Source organism: Pteropus medius, unplaced genomic scaffold (genome assembly GCF_902729225.1).
Source record: "Pteropus medius unplaced genomic scaffold, Ma_sr-lr_union100, whole genome shotgun sequence".
In the NCBI taxonomy this organism is placed as follows: domain Eukaryota; kingdom Metazoa; phylum Chordata; class Mammalia; order Chiroptera; family Pteropodidae; genus Pteropus; species Pteropus medius.
This window is the reverse complement of record NW_024345481.1, coordinates 2,156,565-2,170,869: the sequence shown is the minus strand read 5'-3', so window position 1 is coordinate 2,170,869 and position 14,305 is coordinate 2,156,565. Positions and strand designations below refer to the sequence as shown.

The following is a 14,305-nucleotide window of genomic DNA, read 5'->3' as shown; positions in this document are numbered from 1 at the left end:
TTTCTGATGTAGTTCACTTGTGCCTTATGAAAGGATTCAAGAGCTAACAAGGCAGTTAGTTGCCTTGAATGCTACTTGATAATTAAAAGTAAGTTTCAGATTTACCGATAGGTAATAATTTCTATTTTCCTCACTGATAAAGTCAGTAAATGTTCATATAAGAATCATTTTCGCATTAGAAAAAAAGATATAGCTCCCACTGTCACCTCTTACAGAAAGATGTTCCATGAACCTAAGAGAGATGTGGATCAAGGAGAGAAATCTGAGAAGAGCTGGATTTGGCCAATTAGCCAAAGAAAGCATGTGTTTGGTCAATAAATTTCTTTTTTCTTTTAGACAGTAAATAATTTCAGGCTGAAGAACCATAAGCCACTCAGATTGAATGTACCTGGTATGGTCCCCTACAAAGCAGGTTTGGGGAGCCATCTAACATGGCAACGTTCTTCCTCAGTTTTTAAGGTCATCGATTAACTGTCTTACTCAGAAATAAATTTGTCTCTCACAAAAACATCATCTCAGAGAGTAAAGTTCACTAAGGATGACCCTATGTTACCTCTGATCCAAGGAAGTTCTAAGATACGGAAGGATAATATTGTGGCCACTTCATGAAATAAACTCAGATTTCGGTGAAATCCAATATAAATGTGAATATACAAATATAATTTAAAGTAATAATGAAACATAATGGTAAAAGCTCTTGTTTTTGTTTGAAAGAAGTATGACTATATGCCACTATTTAATAGTCACATCTTTAATGTGTGTATTATATTACTAACTAGTCACATTGTTATTAAAATATCAGTATTTATTAGTAAAGATACATATTATACATATTACTCCTTAGTCACATTGTTACTAAAGTAAATACCAGCTATTACAACACAAACATTCTTACACCTGAAACTCTAAATGAGTTACTTTTGAAAAATTCCATTTTGTTTCTTATGAATGAAAATCAATGAAAAGTATTTCCTGATGAGGAAAGAAAAGGGTCAAATTCTGGGCTGGTCACTCACCTGTCTCTTCGGTATCCTCTCCTGGCCCCTCCTGCACTGTTCCGGGTTGCCAGAGGCTGTATTTCTGGTTCCCAACCTTCTGTTGCTCTGGCGGTTCATCGAATGGGAGGCGTTGGGATTGGAGGGCGGGAGCAGGGAGAAGCCCGGCTGTCTCTTTCTGTTTCTCTCTGCTTTGAGTGGCACCTCCAGCAACAGCTCCGCTTCCCTCCAGGTCTGGTTTATGCCAGAGAGTCTTTCCCTTGAGCAAGCCAGCAATGTAGTTTGCTCCTCCTTGGCTGGTAGGGCTCTCGGGGTAAAAGTGACTTCCTGTTGTGGCAAAGTCCTGATTGCCTCATGGTCCCCTATATGACTTTTCAGTTCACCCATCATCCGTGTAACTCTTTATTGAATTCCCTGTTTGACACCCCAGAGTGCATTCTAACCAGTGTTCGCTAGTTAGGCACTGATTGATACAGTGTCATACTAGATTAATAGAGTCTATTAATATGTTTCACATCTCACTGTTCATAAGTCGTTCTAATCTGACCTTTCACCTAGGGGGTTTTGTGGTTGTTATTTTTGTCCTTACCATTATTATCATTCTTTATACCATTACAAAGTTCTCTGATTTCTTTGCAGGAATTATTTTTTTCCCCAGGTAGGAGAAATGTCCAGAGATGTTCTTATTTTAAAAATCATTGATTTAAATATTGCCAATTTTTGAACTACAACTCTTAAAAGATTCCCGAATCTCCATCTTTCAGATGAAGTTTCGCCAAGGGCCACGTGCACTTTCTTTTCCTTTCTTTGACAGTATGTGTCCTCATCGAGTGTAGTGCGCGCTTGACTCAGAGCAATTAGCTTCCGCGTGGTGACAGAAGCCCGTGGGACACGTGCTGGCCAGCTATGGCTGGGAACATTCAGGAGAAAAAGCAGAGCGAACGTCTGCACGTGCACGGTCTGCGCGTACACGGGAAGGTGGCTCTGTCGAGCAGCCAGACGCGGAAACCCGAGAATGAGCCGCGCTGCCCAAGACATGGTCCTTTATGTAATAATGAAGCTGGACCAGAGAAGAGCATAAGCCACATCTGACAGCGAGGCACCATCTGGAACCACGGTCCACAAACGGTAGATGGACAGAAGATCTACGTGGATTTGAAAAACAAAAACAAAAACAACTCCCTAGTATCTGTAAACTGCGAAAGTTTCCTATAGATATATGCTATAATTTCGAAAAGATGTAAATAAGTGTATACTAAATGTGGAAACTTCTTCGTACCTGATTCTTTTGCTTTTCTTTGTTTTGGCATCAGGCACAGTGCAGTGTTTGGGGGAGGCTCAGGTTTCCAATGCGTGTATCCTTAGCCCCACGGGGGAGCTCTTAAGATGTGTCCTCGGGCTTCACCTGCCGTCACCCTAAGGGCTAGGTGACTAACGGGCTGTCTCAGGCAACTGCAGATGCAGCGGGGGAGCCCACCGGTAACTGCTGGGTCCCAGGTAAGGGCCAGGGACTCTGGCGCTGGAGCCGGACAGACTAGGCTGGAAACGCCGCCATCTCTATTGCTACCTCCGTGATCGCAAGCGAGTTACTTCCACCACTTTCTTCTTCTGAAAGATGAAAATAATAATTGCATCACAGCATTGGCAAAATATTAGATCAGGAAATATATCAAAAAGGTTCGCCACTAGTCCCGGCACGTAATTAATACTCAACCACAGATGGGGCGAGGGCCCGGAGAGCTGGAGCCACCCCTTCTAGCTGGTGTCTGCAGACTCTGAGTCTCCTTTCCCTCCTGCTTCTCTAGGCCCAAGACACTTGCCATATTTTGCATTAGATGCGTAGACCGGGCCGGATAATTCCTGTTTACCTACATCTCTGGGTGCAGCTGATGCAAAGCTGCCCGAACATAAGAAGCTCCGAGAGGACACTATGACATCCACGTCTCTCTCGGAAGGGTTCCTGGTCTGAAATACTTGTTCTGCACTTAATGTTTCTGTCCGATAAACCACAACTAAGTTGCATCATTCTTTACTTAACTCTACTGCCAATTTCAGGACGCATGTGCTATTTATTCTACTTATTATTATTTTTTTAAAGTATTTAATTCAGCATTCGTGGCATTGGGAAAGGGACTGTGAACTTAATGGCTAGGTGTAGAAGTTAGCACGGCTGGCCATTACCTGCCAGGCCACGCCCAGTCAGGAGGCGATGGTGGCTACAAGCCTGATGGATCGTCCTTTCCCTTGCTTCTCTCTGCAGTATTCTGTGGGCCACTTCCGAGGGTTTGGGGTTTACAAGGTGGTTCATTCTGTGACTTTTAGCACCTAGGGAAACAATGAATAGGATTATGATCTGAATCCTCCACACTTCATTAAGCTTGCATGAGGACAAGATGTACTTTCTAGAAGCTGCTGGAGCTCGGGGCACTCGGGGATGCGGTGGTAGAGGCGGAGAGTCATCTCTTGGGATGAAAGTCCGCTGCTGTCCCCTTCGCCGTGGCCACGGCCGGACCCCGGAGGCAGGAGAGGAGGGAGGAGGCCGCCTTTCCGTTCTATTTTCTTTTGCTTTTATTGCTCAGCTCTTTTGAAACAGAATATTTTCCCCGATAGTGTTTTCTCCTGTATTCCTACCCATTTCTCTTTCCTTCACCTGCTTTTAAGATTCCAAGTTCTAACTATGATTATCTTTTTCTGTCCTCTCAGCTCTCCCCTGTCCCCCTGAATCGACCTGAGCAATCCTTTAGATTACAGGCTGCCCAGCCGCCTCGGCCCTTCCTGACCCAGAGACTCGGCGTCTGGCATCGTTCAGGGTCTTCCATTCCGACATTGCTGGGCACTCACAGTCTTGCGGACTCTGCCTCCCTAACGTCATTCCATTAGAAAGCTCCGCGTCCTTCACACAAGGGAAGGTGCACTTCGCCGTGACTTTGGCCATCTCGCAATCCCACTAATTGCCTTTTACTGCAGGGAGACCATCGGCAGCAGCATCTCGAAATGCCTCCTGAGGAAGAAGCGAAGAGGGGAGCTAAGAGAAGGCTAAACTTCTTCGTCTCCCACTGTAATTGCAGTTAAGTAAAGTAATTGATTTTGTCTGCAGAAGCCATAGGCTTTCTCCTTCAACCACACCGTTTTTCTGGTCTAGTAACTGCGGCAGACATTGAAAATAAGTGCAAAGCGGAGTACATTGCAATTTCCCGACATTCGGGATGCTAAAAATATAGACTGTTTCATGGTCAGTATTATTTTAAAAATCTAAAAAATATAGACTGCTTCATGGTCAGTATTATTTTAAAAATCTAGCATTTAAACTTTTCTATAAAAAAAAATCAGACCGGTGCTGTGTAGTGTCTAAAGGTAATTGTCACAGGTCTATGACATACATGCAGTGGGGCTGATGCTACACTGCAATGAGTTTTCATCTCAAAAATAAGCAGTTTTCTTTAATTTTCTATAATTTTTCTCATCTTATGGTCGGGGCCCCATCCTTCTGTGGATGGAGGAAAAACTACCCGTGAAAGGTAAATCGATATATTTCTGACAAGAAGATATCTTTGGGGGTGATTTAGTTTCTCTTAGGTAAATGTTCAGACTTTTAGGATTTCTCTCTCCCTTCTCCTCACTAGAATGGTATCTGGGTATAAGGAGAAGAACACATGTCCTCTTGTCACACTGTTCCCCTGTGGTTCTACTGGCCAGAGGGGCAGTGCTTTCCTGACCTGGCCACAGAGTAGGGTCCACGCTGGCATCCTCACTGGGGGAACACAAACCCTTCTCCCAGCACAACCACCCCCTTGACTTTGGCACTGGATGGCTCTCCTCCGAATCCCGGCCACCCCTTCCCTCCAATTCTTAGTTAGCTGCGTCTTGGTGGGTCCATGGTGCCTCGACTCATGGGAAACTCTCAGGAACGTCCCTAAAATTAGGAGGAGAGTTAGACAAGAAATGATGATGGGAATTTTGTACTGAAATATTAAGTCTGGAACAAGTACCTAAAATCAGGAACCCTTCCTAGAGAGACATAAATGTCTTAGAACGTACCCATTTGTAGCTACATACTGGAGGTATGAGATGCACCCCCAAACCCAGCAAGCGTCTTTGGCCTGGAGAAACAGATATCTCCATTCTAGGTGGGAATCGAGATATGAAAGCTACTGTCTCCGGTCCTTTCTATGGTGAGATTCTTCTGGTAGTCATGTTTGACCTGCTGTGTGGTTGGTGCCATATTGGATATGGCATTTATATAAAGACACAATATTTTCACCGTATCGTTAGAGGACGTGATATAGAGGTCTCCAACCCTGGGATTCCCCTGTGCCCACCCCGCCCCAGGGCTGTGGCTGGAGGGAGAACCTCAATAGTGAGCTCTGACCTCTTCCACAACCCTTCCTCTTCTCAACTTTTTCTACATCCAAGACTAGAAAAGCTTCACCTCTAACGTGGGGTGGAATCTTCCCTTGGCCAAGCTCTGTCACCCAGGTAGGTTAGGCATCCGACTGATATGCAAAAAAGAGACTCAGCAGTGTCGAAATGGAAGACCCTGAATGGCCAGACCCTGAGTTTCTTTTTTGTATATCAATAAGATGCCTAATCTACCTGGGTGACAGAGAAACCTTTTCTCTCTTAATAAAGTTCCCGAGACAACGATCTCATTTTATAATTAAAAAAAAAGTCTTATTTGAAAACAAAGCTGAGCAACGGTTATCTTGTTCTAGCTGGAATTACTCACTTCCAGCCCCCGACCCCAATTTCCTACAGTAAGACGTGCAGCTGTATAACACCTGGGGACTTCAGGGCATTATGATTTTAAGGGGAGTAAAGAATGCACTGGTTTATTAAAGATCTAAATGACAAAAATAAAACTTCAAAAAAATAAAAAGTGAATACTGTTATAATGCTGAGGCGGGAAAAGATTTTTATATAAGATCCCCAAAACCATACCAAAAAGGAAGCCTCGACATGATAGAAAGGTTGGGGAGGGGAAGACCACAGATAGAGAGGCTGTCGTTGGGAAGAGGGATCAGTTCGCTGTCCTGTCACTCCCTACCAAGATGCCCCGTCTCGTTTTAAGTCAAATGGGTGTGTGCTTGTGTGGGGGCAACTAGGGGGGCTGCTTAAACGATGTGACATGTTTCCTCTAGAATTCGATGGGTATACCAGGGACTGGTGTTTAATTTATGTCTGAGAAATTAAAAGATGTTAAAAAGCGGCATTGGGAACAAGCAATGGTCCCTAACGAAGAAAGCCTGCGTGGATGCCCCCGGTCTGGGAGATTGGAGTTTTCAGCTGTCATTCTGCATCAAAAAATGGAAGCTAGGGATTTCCAGTGGGAACTCTCAGAGGAGCTCGGCGAAGTGCCTCGTGTGTTAGAAACTCACGCTGGGAGTATACCGCACTCGAGGGTACCATCGCTAGGTTACGTTTGTGCCCATCAAATAAAACTGCTCTTGTTTCTTACTCTCTGTCCCCACCTCCAACCTAGGATGTGTCAGAAACGGAGGCTAGGGACCCGGGATGTGGATGCAGAAGAGATGAGGTTAGGAAAGAAATGCTTACGTGGACTCTTTCCTCTAAGGCAAGCTTCTCAGCCTAAACAGACACAGTAGCAGGAAATCTCACATACAAAGATAAGCAAACAAATAAGAATCGCCAACCACCAAAAGTACAGAAGAACTAAAGCCTAGAGAAAGAGGGTGAATCGTGAGAAGGTGTCTTCGTTTGGGTTTGCCCAGAAGCAGATCCAGAGACAAGGATTCAAGGGTAAGTGATTTATTGGGAGGTGGAGAAAAGAGCAGGAGGAGAGAGAGGAAAGGAAATAAGAAAGGAAAGGCAGCCAATAGAGAGAACGACATCAAGTCGGCAAGCACCGTGGCAGCTAGAACTCAGTCCCACGGGGGAAGCTGGATCCGGTTTCGAACACATGAGTCAGAGTGACCCAACCTGAGGGTGAGAGAGAGCTTAGGTAATTATATGCCTACTCCCATCAGTCACTGGCTGAGGGCTGTTCCCGGGGTTTAATTCCTCGATTCCTCCAGCTTGCGATTTTGGCAGCAACGTGGGCTTCAGACGCAAGAGAAAGCCCTGAGGCAAAGAAATACAGGTGCTGGCAATTGGCCTGTGTGAGGAGAGATCCACATGCACTGAGACGGAGGGGCATACTCGGGACTTCTGCAATAAGTTATCATCCTCGGAAAAAGATAGGAGAGGAAATTGCATTTACTCGCTTGTAAAAACTAATTTAGCAGAAGATTTGGGCATAACGGAAAAAAAAAAACGCACACACAAATGAAGAGTAAATTAGTGTAAAGGTTAAAGGTTAAACTGCAGAATTTTTGCAGGAAATAATGGAAAAGCGCAGAATTAGAACACATGGAACAAAAATTAAAGCATAAAGGATGGATCCAAAGGTATCCGTCTCTTCCAGAAGAAGACAATGGGGGAGAGAAATTATTCATAAAATAAGAGAAGAAAATGTTATTGCTGAAAAAGGAAGCAAGTTCTGACTAAGGGCTGCAAGGGTAATGTTGCAAATGTCACCTGGACATGACCCTGTCGTAATGAAAAGTTCTTAATAGATCTATGCATAGGGGAAAATATGGCACAAGATAAAGTGAATTTTCAAGTTAATAAAGAAAGAAAACCTATAAACCTATTATTCAAGCATAATATTGTCACAATTAGTTATCAATTTAGAGAATAGACCTCTACCTCACATCGTATCTTGAAATAAATTGCAGATGAAATAAATATCTACATAAAAACAAAAAAAAATCTAGAAAAATATGAGAATAAAATGATAGGAGGCTTGCCTCACGTTTACCATCAATTTATTTCAGCAATGGTGCTAAAATAATTATATGGGGGAAAAAAATCATGTTTTCAACAAATGATCCTTGGACAGCCAGATATCTACATGCAAAAGAATGAATGTAGACCCCATCTCAAAGCGTGTATAAAATTAACTTGAAATGGATCAAACACCTATATGTTAGGGCTAAAACTGTGAAACTCCTAAAAGAAAACATGGGAGCAAATTTCTGTGACCTTGAACCTAGTGATGGCTCCTCAGATATGACACCAAGAACATGAATGACAAAAAAAGATAACTTGGGGTTCATTGAAATTAAAAAAATCTTTTGTGCATCAAACGACAATATCAAGAAAATGTAAAGATAACCCTAACCCTGAATGGGAGAATATATTTGCAAATTATATGCCTGATAAGGGACATTATGTTATATAAAGAACTCTTACATGTCAATGATAAAAAGACAAATAACACAATTAAAAACAGGCAAAAGATTCAAATAGACGTTTCTCCAAAGAAGATATCTAAATGTCCAATAAACACATGAAAAATGCTTAATATTATTAGTCCTTATGGAAATGCAAATCAAAACTACGAGATACCACTTCACACCCACTAGGACGGCTAAAATCAAAAAGTCAGATCATAGCAAGTGCTGGTAAGGATGGGGAGAAATTGGAACCCTCATACACTCATGCTGGTAGGAAGGGAAAATGGTGCAGCCACTTTAAAAACAGCCTGGCATCTCCTCAGAAAATTAAATTCCACTCTTGGGCATAGACCCAAGAAAATTAAAACATATATCCACATAAAAGCTTGTGCAGGAATGTTCATCGTAACATTATCTATGACAGTCAAAAGGTGGAAACAGCCCAAATGCCCATCAACTGATGAATGCATAAGTAGAGGTGGTGTAGCTGTGCAATGGAGCTTATTCAGCCATAAAAAGAAATGAAGAACTTGAATATGCTGCAAAGGGAATGAACTGAAAACATACCGAGTGAAGGAAGCCTGTTTTAAAAAAAACCACATCGTGTCTGAAATGCTCACGGTAGGCAAAATCCATAGAGACAGAAAGCGGATGAGCAGTTGCCCAGGGCTGGTGAGGATGGGAGTGTTGGGGGGTGATGGCTAAAGGGCGCGGGGTTTCTTTTTAAGGTGATGAAAATGTTCTCAAATCGATTGTGGCGATGATCGCACAATTCTGTGACTATATTAAAACCCATCGAATTGTACACGTTAATGGGCAAGTCGCAATGTGTGTGAATTATATCTCAATGATGCCTTTACAAAAATAAAAATGAATCTATTCCTGTAAACTTGAAGTATATAAGGCTTTGCTCAGTGTGCAAACCACAGAAGTTAAAAGAACAGATTGATAAATTAGCATTCAAAATTTATATTTGGTAAAAGATATGATAAAGTTAAAAAAAAAAAGAAGTGACAGGCTGGGAGAAAATAGTTGCAGCGTATATATCAGACAAAGAATTAATATCCAGAGTATGTAGAGAGCTTCTATAAACATCAAGGAAAAAAAAAAAACTGGCACAATTAATTAACTTAAAATGAGTATGGGGACAGGGCGCGGTAAGGAGGGAGTGGGAGTTGCAGTGTACACACCTGCTCCTCCATGGGGGTGGGGGAGGGCAGGTGTGGGGCGGGAGGTGTTCCAATCTGAAGAGAAGGGGCTGGGGTACAGCCTAGCTTCGAGTTGAATGAAGTAAAGTATTATGTGCCTATGAGCCTGAACTGGACATTTTACTTCCTATTACAAAATTGATCCCGTGATTGAAAGGGATGGGAGGACTTTTACTCTGTTAGTCGCTGGAAACACAAATGGATTTGTCTGAGATTTCACACAAAAAGCGAGAAAGAAAGAAAAAATGTGAAAAAGTCTCGAGTCCTGGATTGGGTTTTCAACAGGAAGTCGTGAAAATGAATCAAGTTGTTTTCTGCTTAGTCCATGTACTGGTTAGAAATGTGAAAAAATATTCAAACTCATCAGTAACAGGGAAAACTAAATTTAAATGATATATACTTCATCCATCGAGTTGGACAACATTTTAAAAGCTTGACAGAGGTGTGGGGAAAATGGTATTTTTGTACTAGGTGGTAATACAATTTAATGAATACCTTTCGAAAGACAATTTGGCAATCTCTATCAAGATGAAAAATTCTTAGTCCCTTTGACCCAGCAAGTCCAAGTATGCATATTGCAGCATTATTACAAAAACAAAAATGAGAAAAAACTTAAATTCCATAAATAAAAACATGGAATGAATATTGGAGACAGTCATAAAACATGCACATTGCAATCACAAAAAACGAGGGACATGTGCATACGCCAACATTGAACAATCTCCCAGACCTGCAGTGAGGTGGAAAACAGACAGTTTCTGCAAAATACATATAAAATGGTTTCTTTTTGTTTTTAACTGTCTATGTATCAAAGGAGGTCTTTAAGAATAGATAAATTGTTACGAATGTTTTTTCTGGGGACAGGAATGCCGAGAGTAAGGGGAGCTTCCATTTCATCTTCCATCTTAGCGCAATTCGGCAGAACTACAATGAGAGGCACATAAGGGAACCACATATTTAATTTTAGATTTTCGACTAGCCACATTTAAACAGGTTAAAAAGTAAAAAAGAAACACATAGTATTCACTTTAATGGTATATATTTTCAATCTAATATATCCAAAATATCACTTCAATGTACAATCGGTATAAAGTTATAGTTAATATAATATTCGCAATCTTGTTTTCATCCAAAGTGTCTGATATCCAGGTGTACCTTAGACTGAACAGGGCATCTCAATTCCCAGCACCCACATTTCCTGTGTTCAAGAGCCACAAGTGGCTAGGGGCCACCACGTCGTACCGCGCCATTCTATATTTTATGTACTTCTGCCTTGTTCTGAATTATTTATGATTATTTATGATTATCTTTTAGCATTTCTTTTATTAAACAAACACACACACAAAATACAAAGAATCGGAACCATGCAACTCTTCCTAAGGAGAAAAAAAGAAAAAGCAGAACCTCGAAACTCTTCCTAATAAGAAAATAAAAACAAGAAAGAAAAAGGAAGGCCGCGTGGAACCGCCGGCCTTGCACCCATCACGTGCTGGGAGCCTGCGTTTCTTCTCCGCTGGGGTCTGGGCCTTTGTTATTGATGCGGCTGATCCGCAGAAGGCTGGGGCCCGGGTGAGGTAAGGACAGGCGCGGAATGCGGTTCTTGTCTTATGGGACTGTGACTTGCGGACAAGTGGTTCCCGAGGGGCTTGAGCAGCATTCTCTGGTTTCAGGGGTCTTGACCTCCTCTGCCCAGGCAGTAATCATATCACCTATATCTGGCCGATGGCCGCCCCCGAGCATGTGCACAAGTGATTATTTCTGGAACCGCTGGAACCTAAATCCCCCCGCTGCTGTCTGACCCTTTCAACTGGTCCAGCCGTCGCTGCTTTTGCTCCTCTTCGTTATGCGGACACAGGGACCTAGGACCGCCTCTTGGCTTCTTCTGGCAGAACAAATGCCCAGTTCCTTGGGACTTTCCGGTGCAGGTATTGCGTTCTCTGGCCGCTGGCCAAGTTCTCCACACCTGGATTTAGGGCAAAGCCCCGCGTTGCCATCTAATTAGTGGAGTCGCGAGATTAACCTGTGGTTTCCACAGTCTTTACCCTGGTTTATACGTTATGACAGTTTCCCCGCTTCGTTTTTTTTCTCTCTCACGGCAGCATTTGAGTCAGCCAGCTGGTCCATATTGTGTTTGTAGCGAGAGCTCTGAAACCAGAGTTTTTCCTCTGTTCATGGGAGAAATGACTCCCCCGGCGGAAGGATGATACATCATCCTTCCTGCAGTTATCCTTCACGCCTTCGGTCCTCCGCGGGAGTGAAAATTTGAGAGAGGCCCGCGATAACTAGCAGATTAGAGGGAGATTTTCTGATCTGAACGATAGGTGTGGTTGACAGGGGCGACACACCCGTCGTCACTGTGGATACGTTATCCTGTCAGTCGGCTCGGACCTCGGCCTCCCTAAAGTTTTTGGAGTTGGGCTAGGACCGTGCGCTTGAGTTCCGCTCTACTTGGGCCCTTTAGTGCTGAATTTTAATTGATTTAATTTAATTTACTGGATTTACTTCTCCTAGGGCCTGGTGCACGCCTAAAAACCGCACTGAGGCCAGATTTCCGTCCAGATAAGGGACTGTTAAAAATAAGAGGCCCTTTGAAATAGCTCGTTCCATCAAGATCTAATAATAAATAGATGCATTTTACATGGAAAGGAAATGGAAAACCATCCCAACACCTGCCCCAGCCATCCAAAGGACCTCAGGAGTTTCTTTGGTTGCAATCACAGAAATTAGACATTTCATGTTTTTTACCCTTACTGAGTTAAGACTCAATTGAATATTAATAATGATGCTATTCCTTCTACAACAGATAACAATAAAACTAGTAAATATTCCACATTCGCTCTTAGCTCCTAGAAGGTGGGGGCCTCCTGGGGTGCTCTGTTCCTAGCACAGTGCCTGGAAGGTACTCAGAGCTAAAAACGAGATTGTTGAATCAACACGATGGTTAAATGAAATCTCATTAGGAAAAAAACCATTCGCTCTTTTAAGAAACCAATTTCTAGGCAATTGATGCCACTTGACACATTTGAGAGTTTTACTCATCCAGTTGTAGTGTTTATTTTTCAGGTATGAAAAGAGTAAAAAGAACAATCAGTCTATATGTTCATTTATATATATATTTTGTCAAAATGTTAGCAGGATACACTATATTTACACTTGTGAAACTTACTGAAAATTCCTGTGTTGCTATTATCTACTAATGTTTTATAATAATAATTACTAATAATGTTAATGCTTTGTACTCATATAGCAATTTCCATCAGAGAATTTCAAAAGCTTTCAAGGTATTTTCAAGAACGAATTCACATTATGTTATAGAGTCTTACTTATTTTGAGAGTGCTTGCAGATATGGTTCATTTCTTTCCAATTTCACTTACTTTAAATCCTGTTTCTTCTTTTCACAATTCAATTCAATAATCTGTCATCTTTCCAAGTGCTCCTCCCACCCCATACCACGGTACACATTATACTCTATTTTAGGCTAGTCAAATGCTTTCTACTAGATACTAGTTTGAAATACCTCTTTATAAGCAGATGATCATCTCAATTGCAAATACCAATTTACTTTCCAAATGATGCAAATGTTGCCCAAAGATCAAGAAATAAGGCCCATTACACCTGTCAGATGCAGATTTGTAGTTGTGATTAAATCCTAGAAACAAAGCTAGTATTAGTATAAAGTAGCAACTCTAATTATAGAAGCTCTTATAAATTCCAGTGATAGCAGATAAAGACTCTGGTCAACAAAAACTGAAAATATGATCCTGTGGGCCCTTAATAACAATCAAGATATATACTTTTACATTTTATAATAATGAGTTTACTTTCCGTATATATGGAAAGTATGATTCTCTAGAAGACTCCATCTGGATCTCAAACAAGTTTGGCTTTTTCTATATTTACTCAAGTTGGAATATGAAAGGGATTTGGAATGGAAATGATCAAATGCATATTGAGTGTTATTTTTTTATTAGTATCTATAGGATTTACTTATCCGACGCACATATAGGATAGAAGAGAGATTAAAGACTGACAATTTTTTTACTGTGACAATAAATCAAATCAAAGCATGCTGTGCACTCTTTAAAAGTGCCACTTCTAAGTTACAATAACTTTGAGAAAAAAACCTTTGAAAGAGGAAAAAAAATGTAATCAGTCATTCAGATGTTTTATTTGCACAATGCCAAAATATGTGAATAATTGGAACTGTTTGGGTGACTAATAGACTGAAATATGTGAAGTAGTGAGCCTTCCATACCAAATGCTTTATTATTCCTGCTATTATGATTATGAGTTATCATTCATATTCTTCTTTTGAAGTTTGGCAGACTGTAATCAAATGCAGTTTTTCTTAATTTTCTGAATCTAAATTTTTATCTTCAGAAAGATTATTTCAAGAGGGGAAAGAAGAACTAAATTATTCAGATGGCATATTTATCCAATAGTGATGAGAATAAAACACTTTTATTGAAGGATCAGTATAGTTATTTACACATCTGCACTGATGTATTAACGCTAGAGAATCTCCTACATTCACGTTTAGGAAAGGATGTGCTGTTATGAATTATCTGGTTTTATGAATTAGCTTGTAAAAATAATGCAGTTGCTATTGAGGCTATAATGCCTTGTGGAATTTACTTTGCTTGTTTGTTTTGACAAGTGAGGTTTAGTTTTATGATAATATTTCAGGACTCACGAGTAAATGCCTTGTAGTCTGTTTTGTAAAGGCAATGAAGCTTTAGTGATCTGCAATCTTACAGCTGCTTCTAGATATTAAATCTTTGCTTGAAAGTAGAGTGAGACTGCCGGCATATTCGCTGAGAATTCTTTAGCCAAGTGAAAATGATAAGAATCTCCACCATGGAGATT

General features: G+C 41.3%; 1 protein-coding gene across 1 annotated transcript in view; it reads left to right on the top strand.

The window, feature by feature from the left end:
- Nucleotides 1–1,901: 1,901 nt before the first annotated feature.
- The window catches only part of LOC120611444 (uncharacterized), a 29,302-nt gene continuing 16,898 nt past the window's right edge, over nt 1,902–14,305 (top strand). The window contains exons 1-2 of the mRNA XM_039873934.1: nt 1,902–2,034; nt 10,820–11,012. Coding sequence (XP_039729868.1) covers nt 1,902–2,034; nt 10,820–11,012 — 326 coding nt within the window. The remainder of the gene's footprint in view (nt 2,035–10,819; nt 11,013–14,305) is intronic.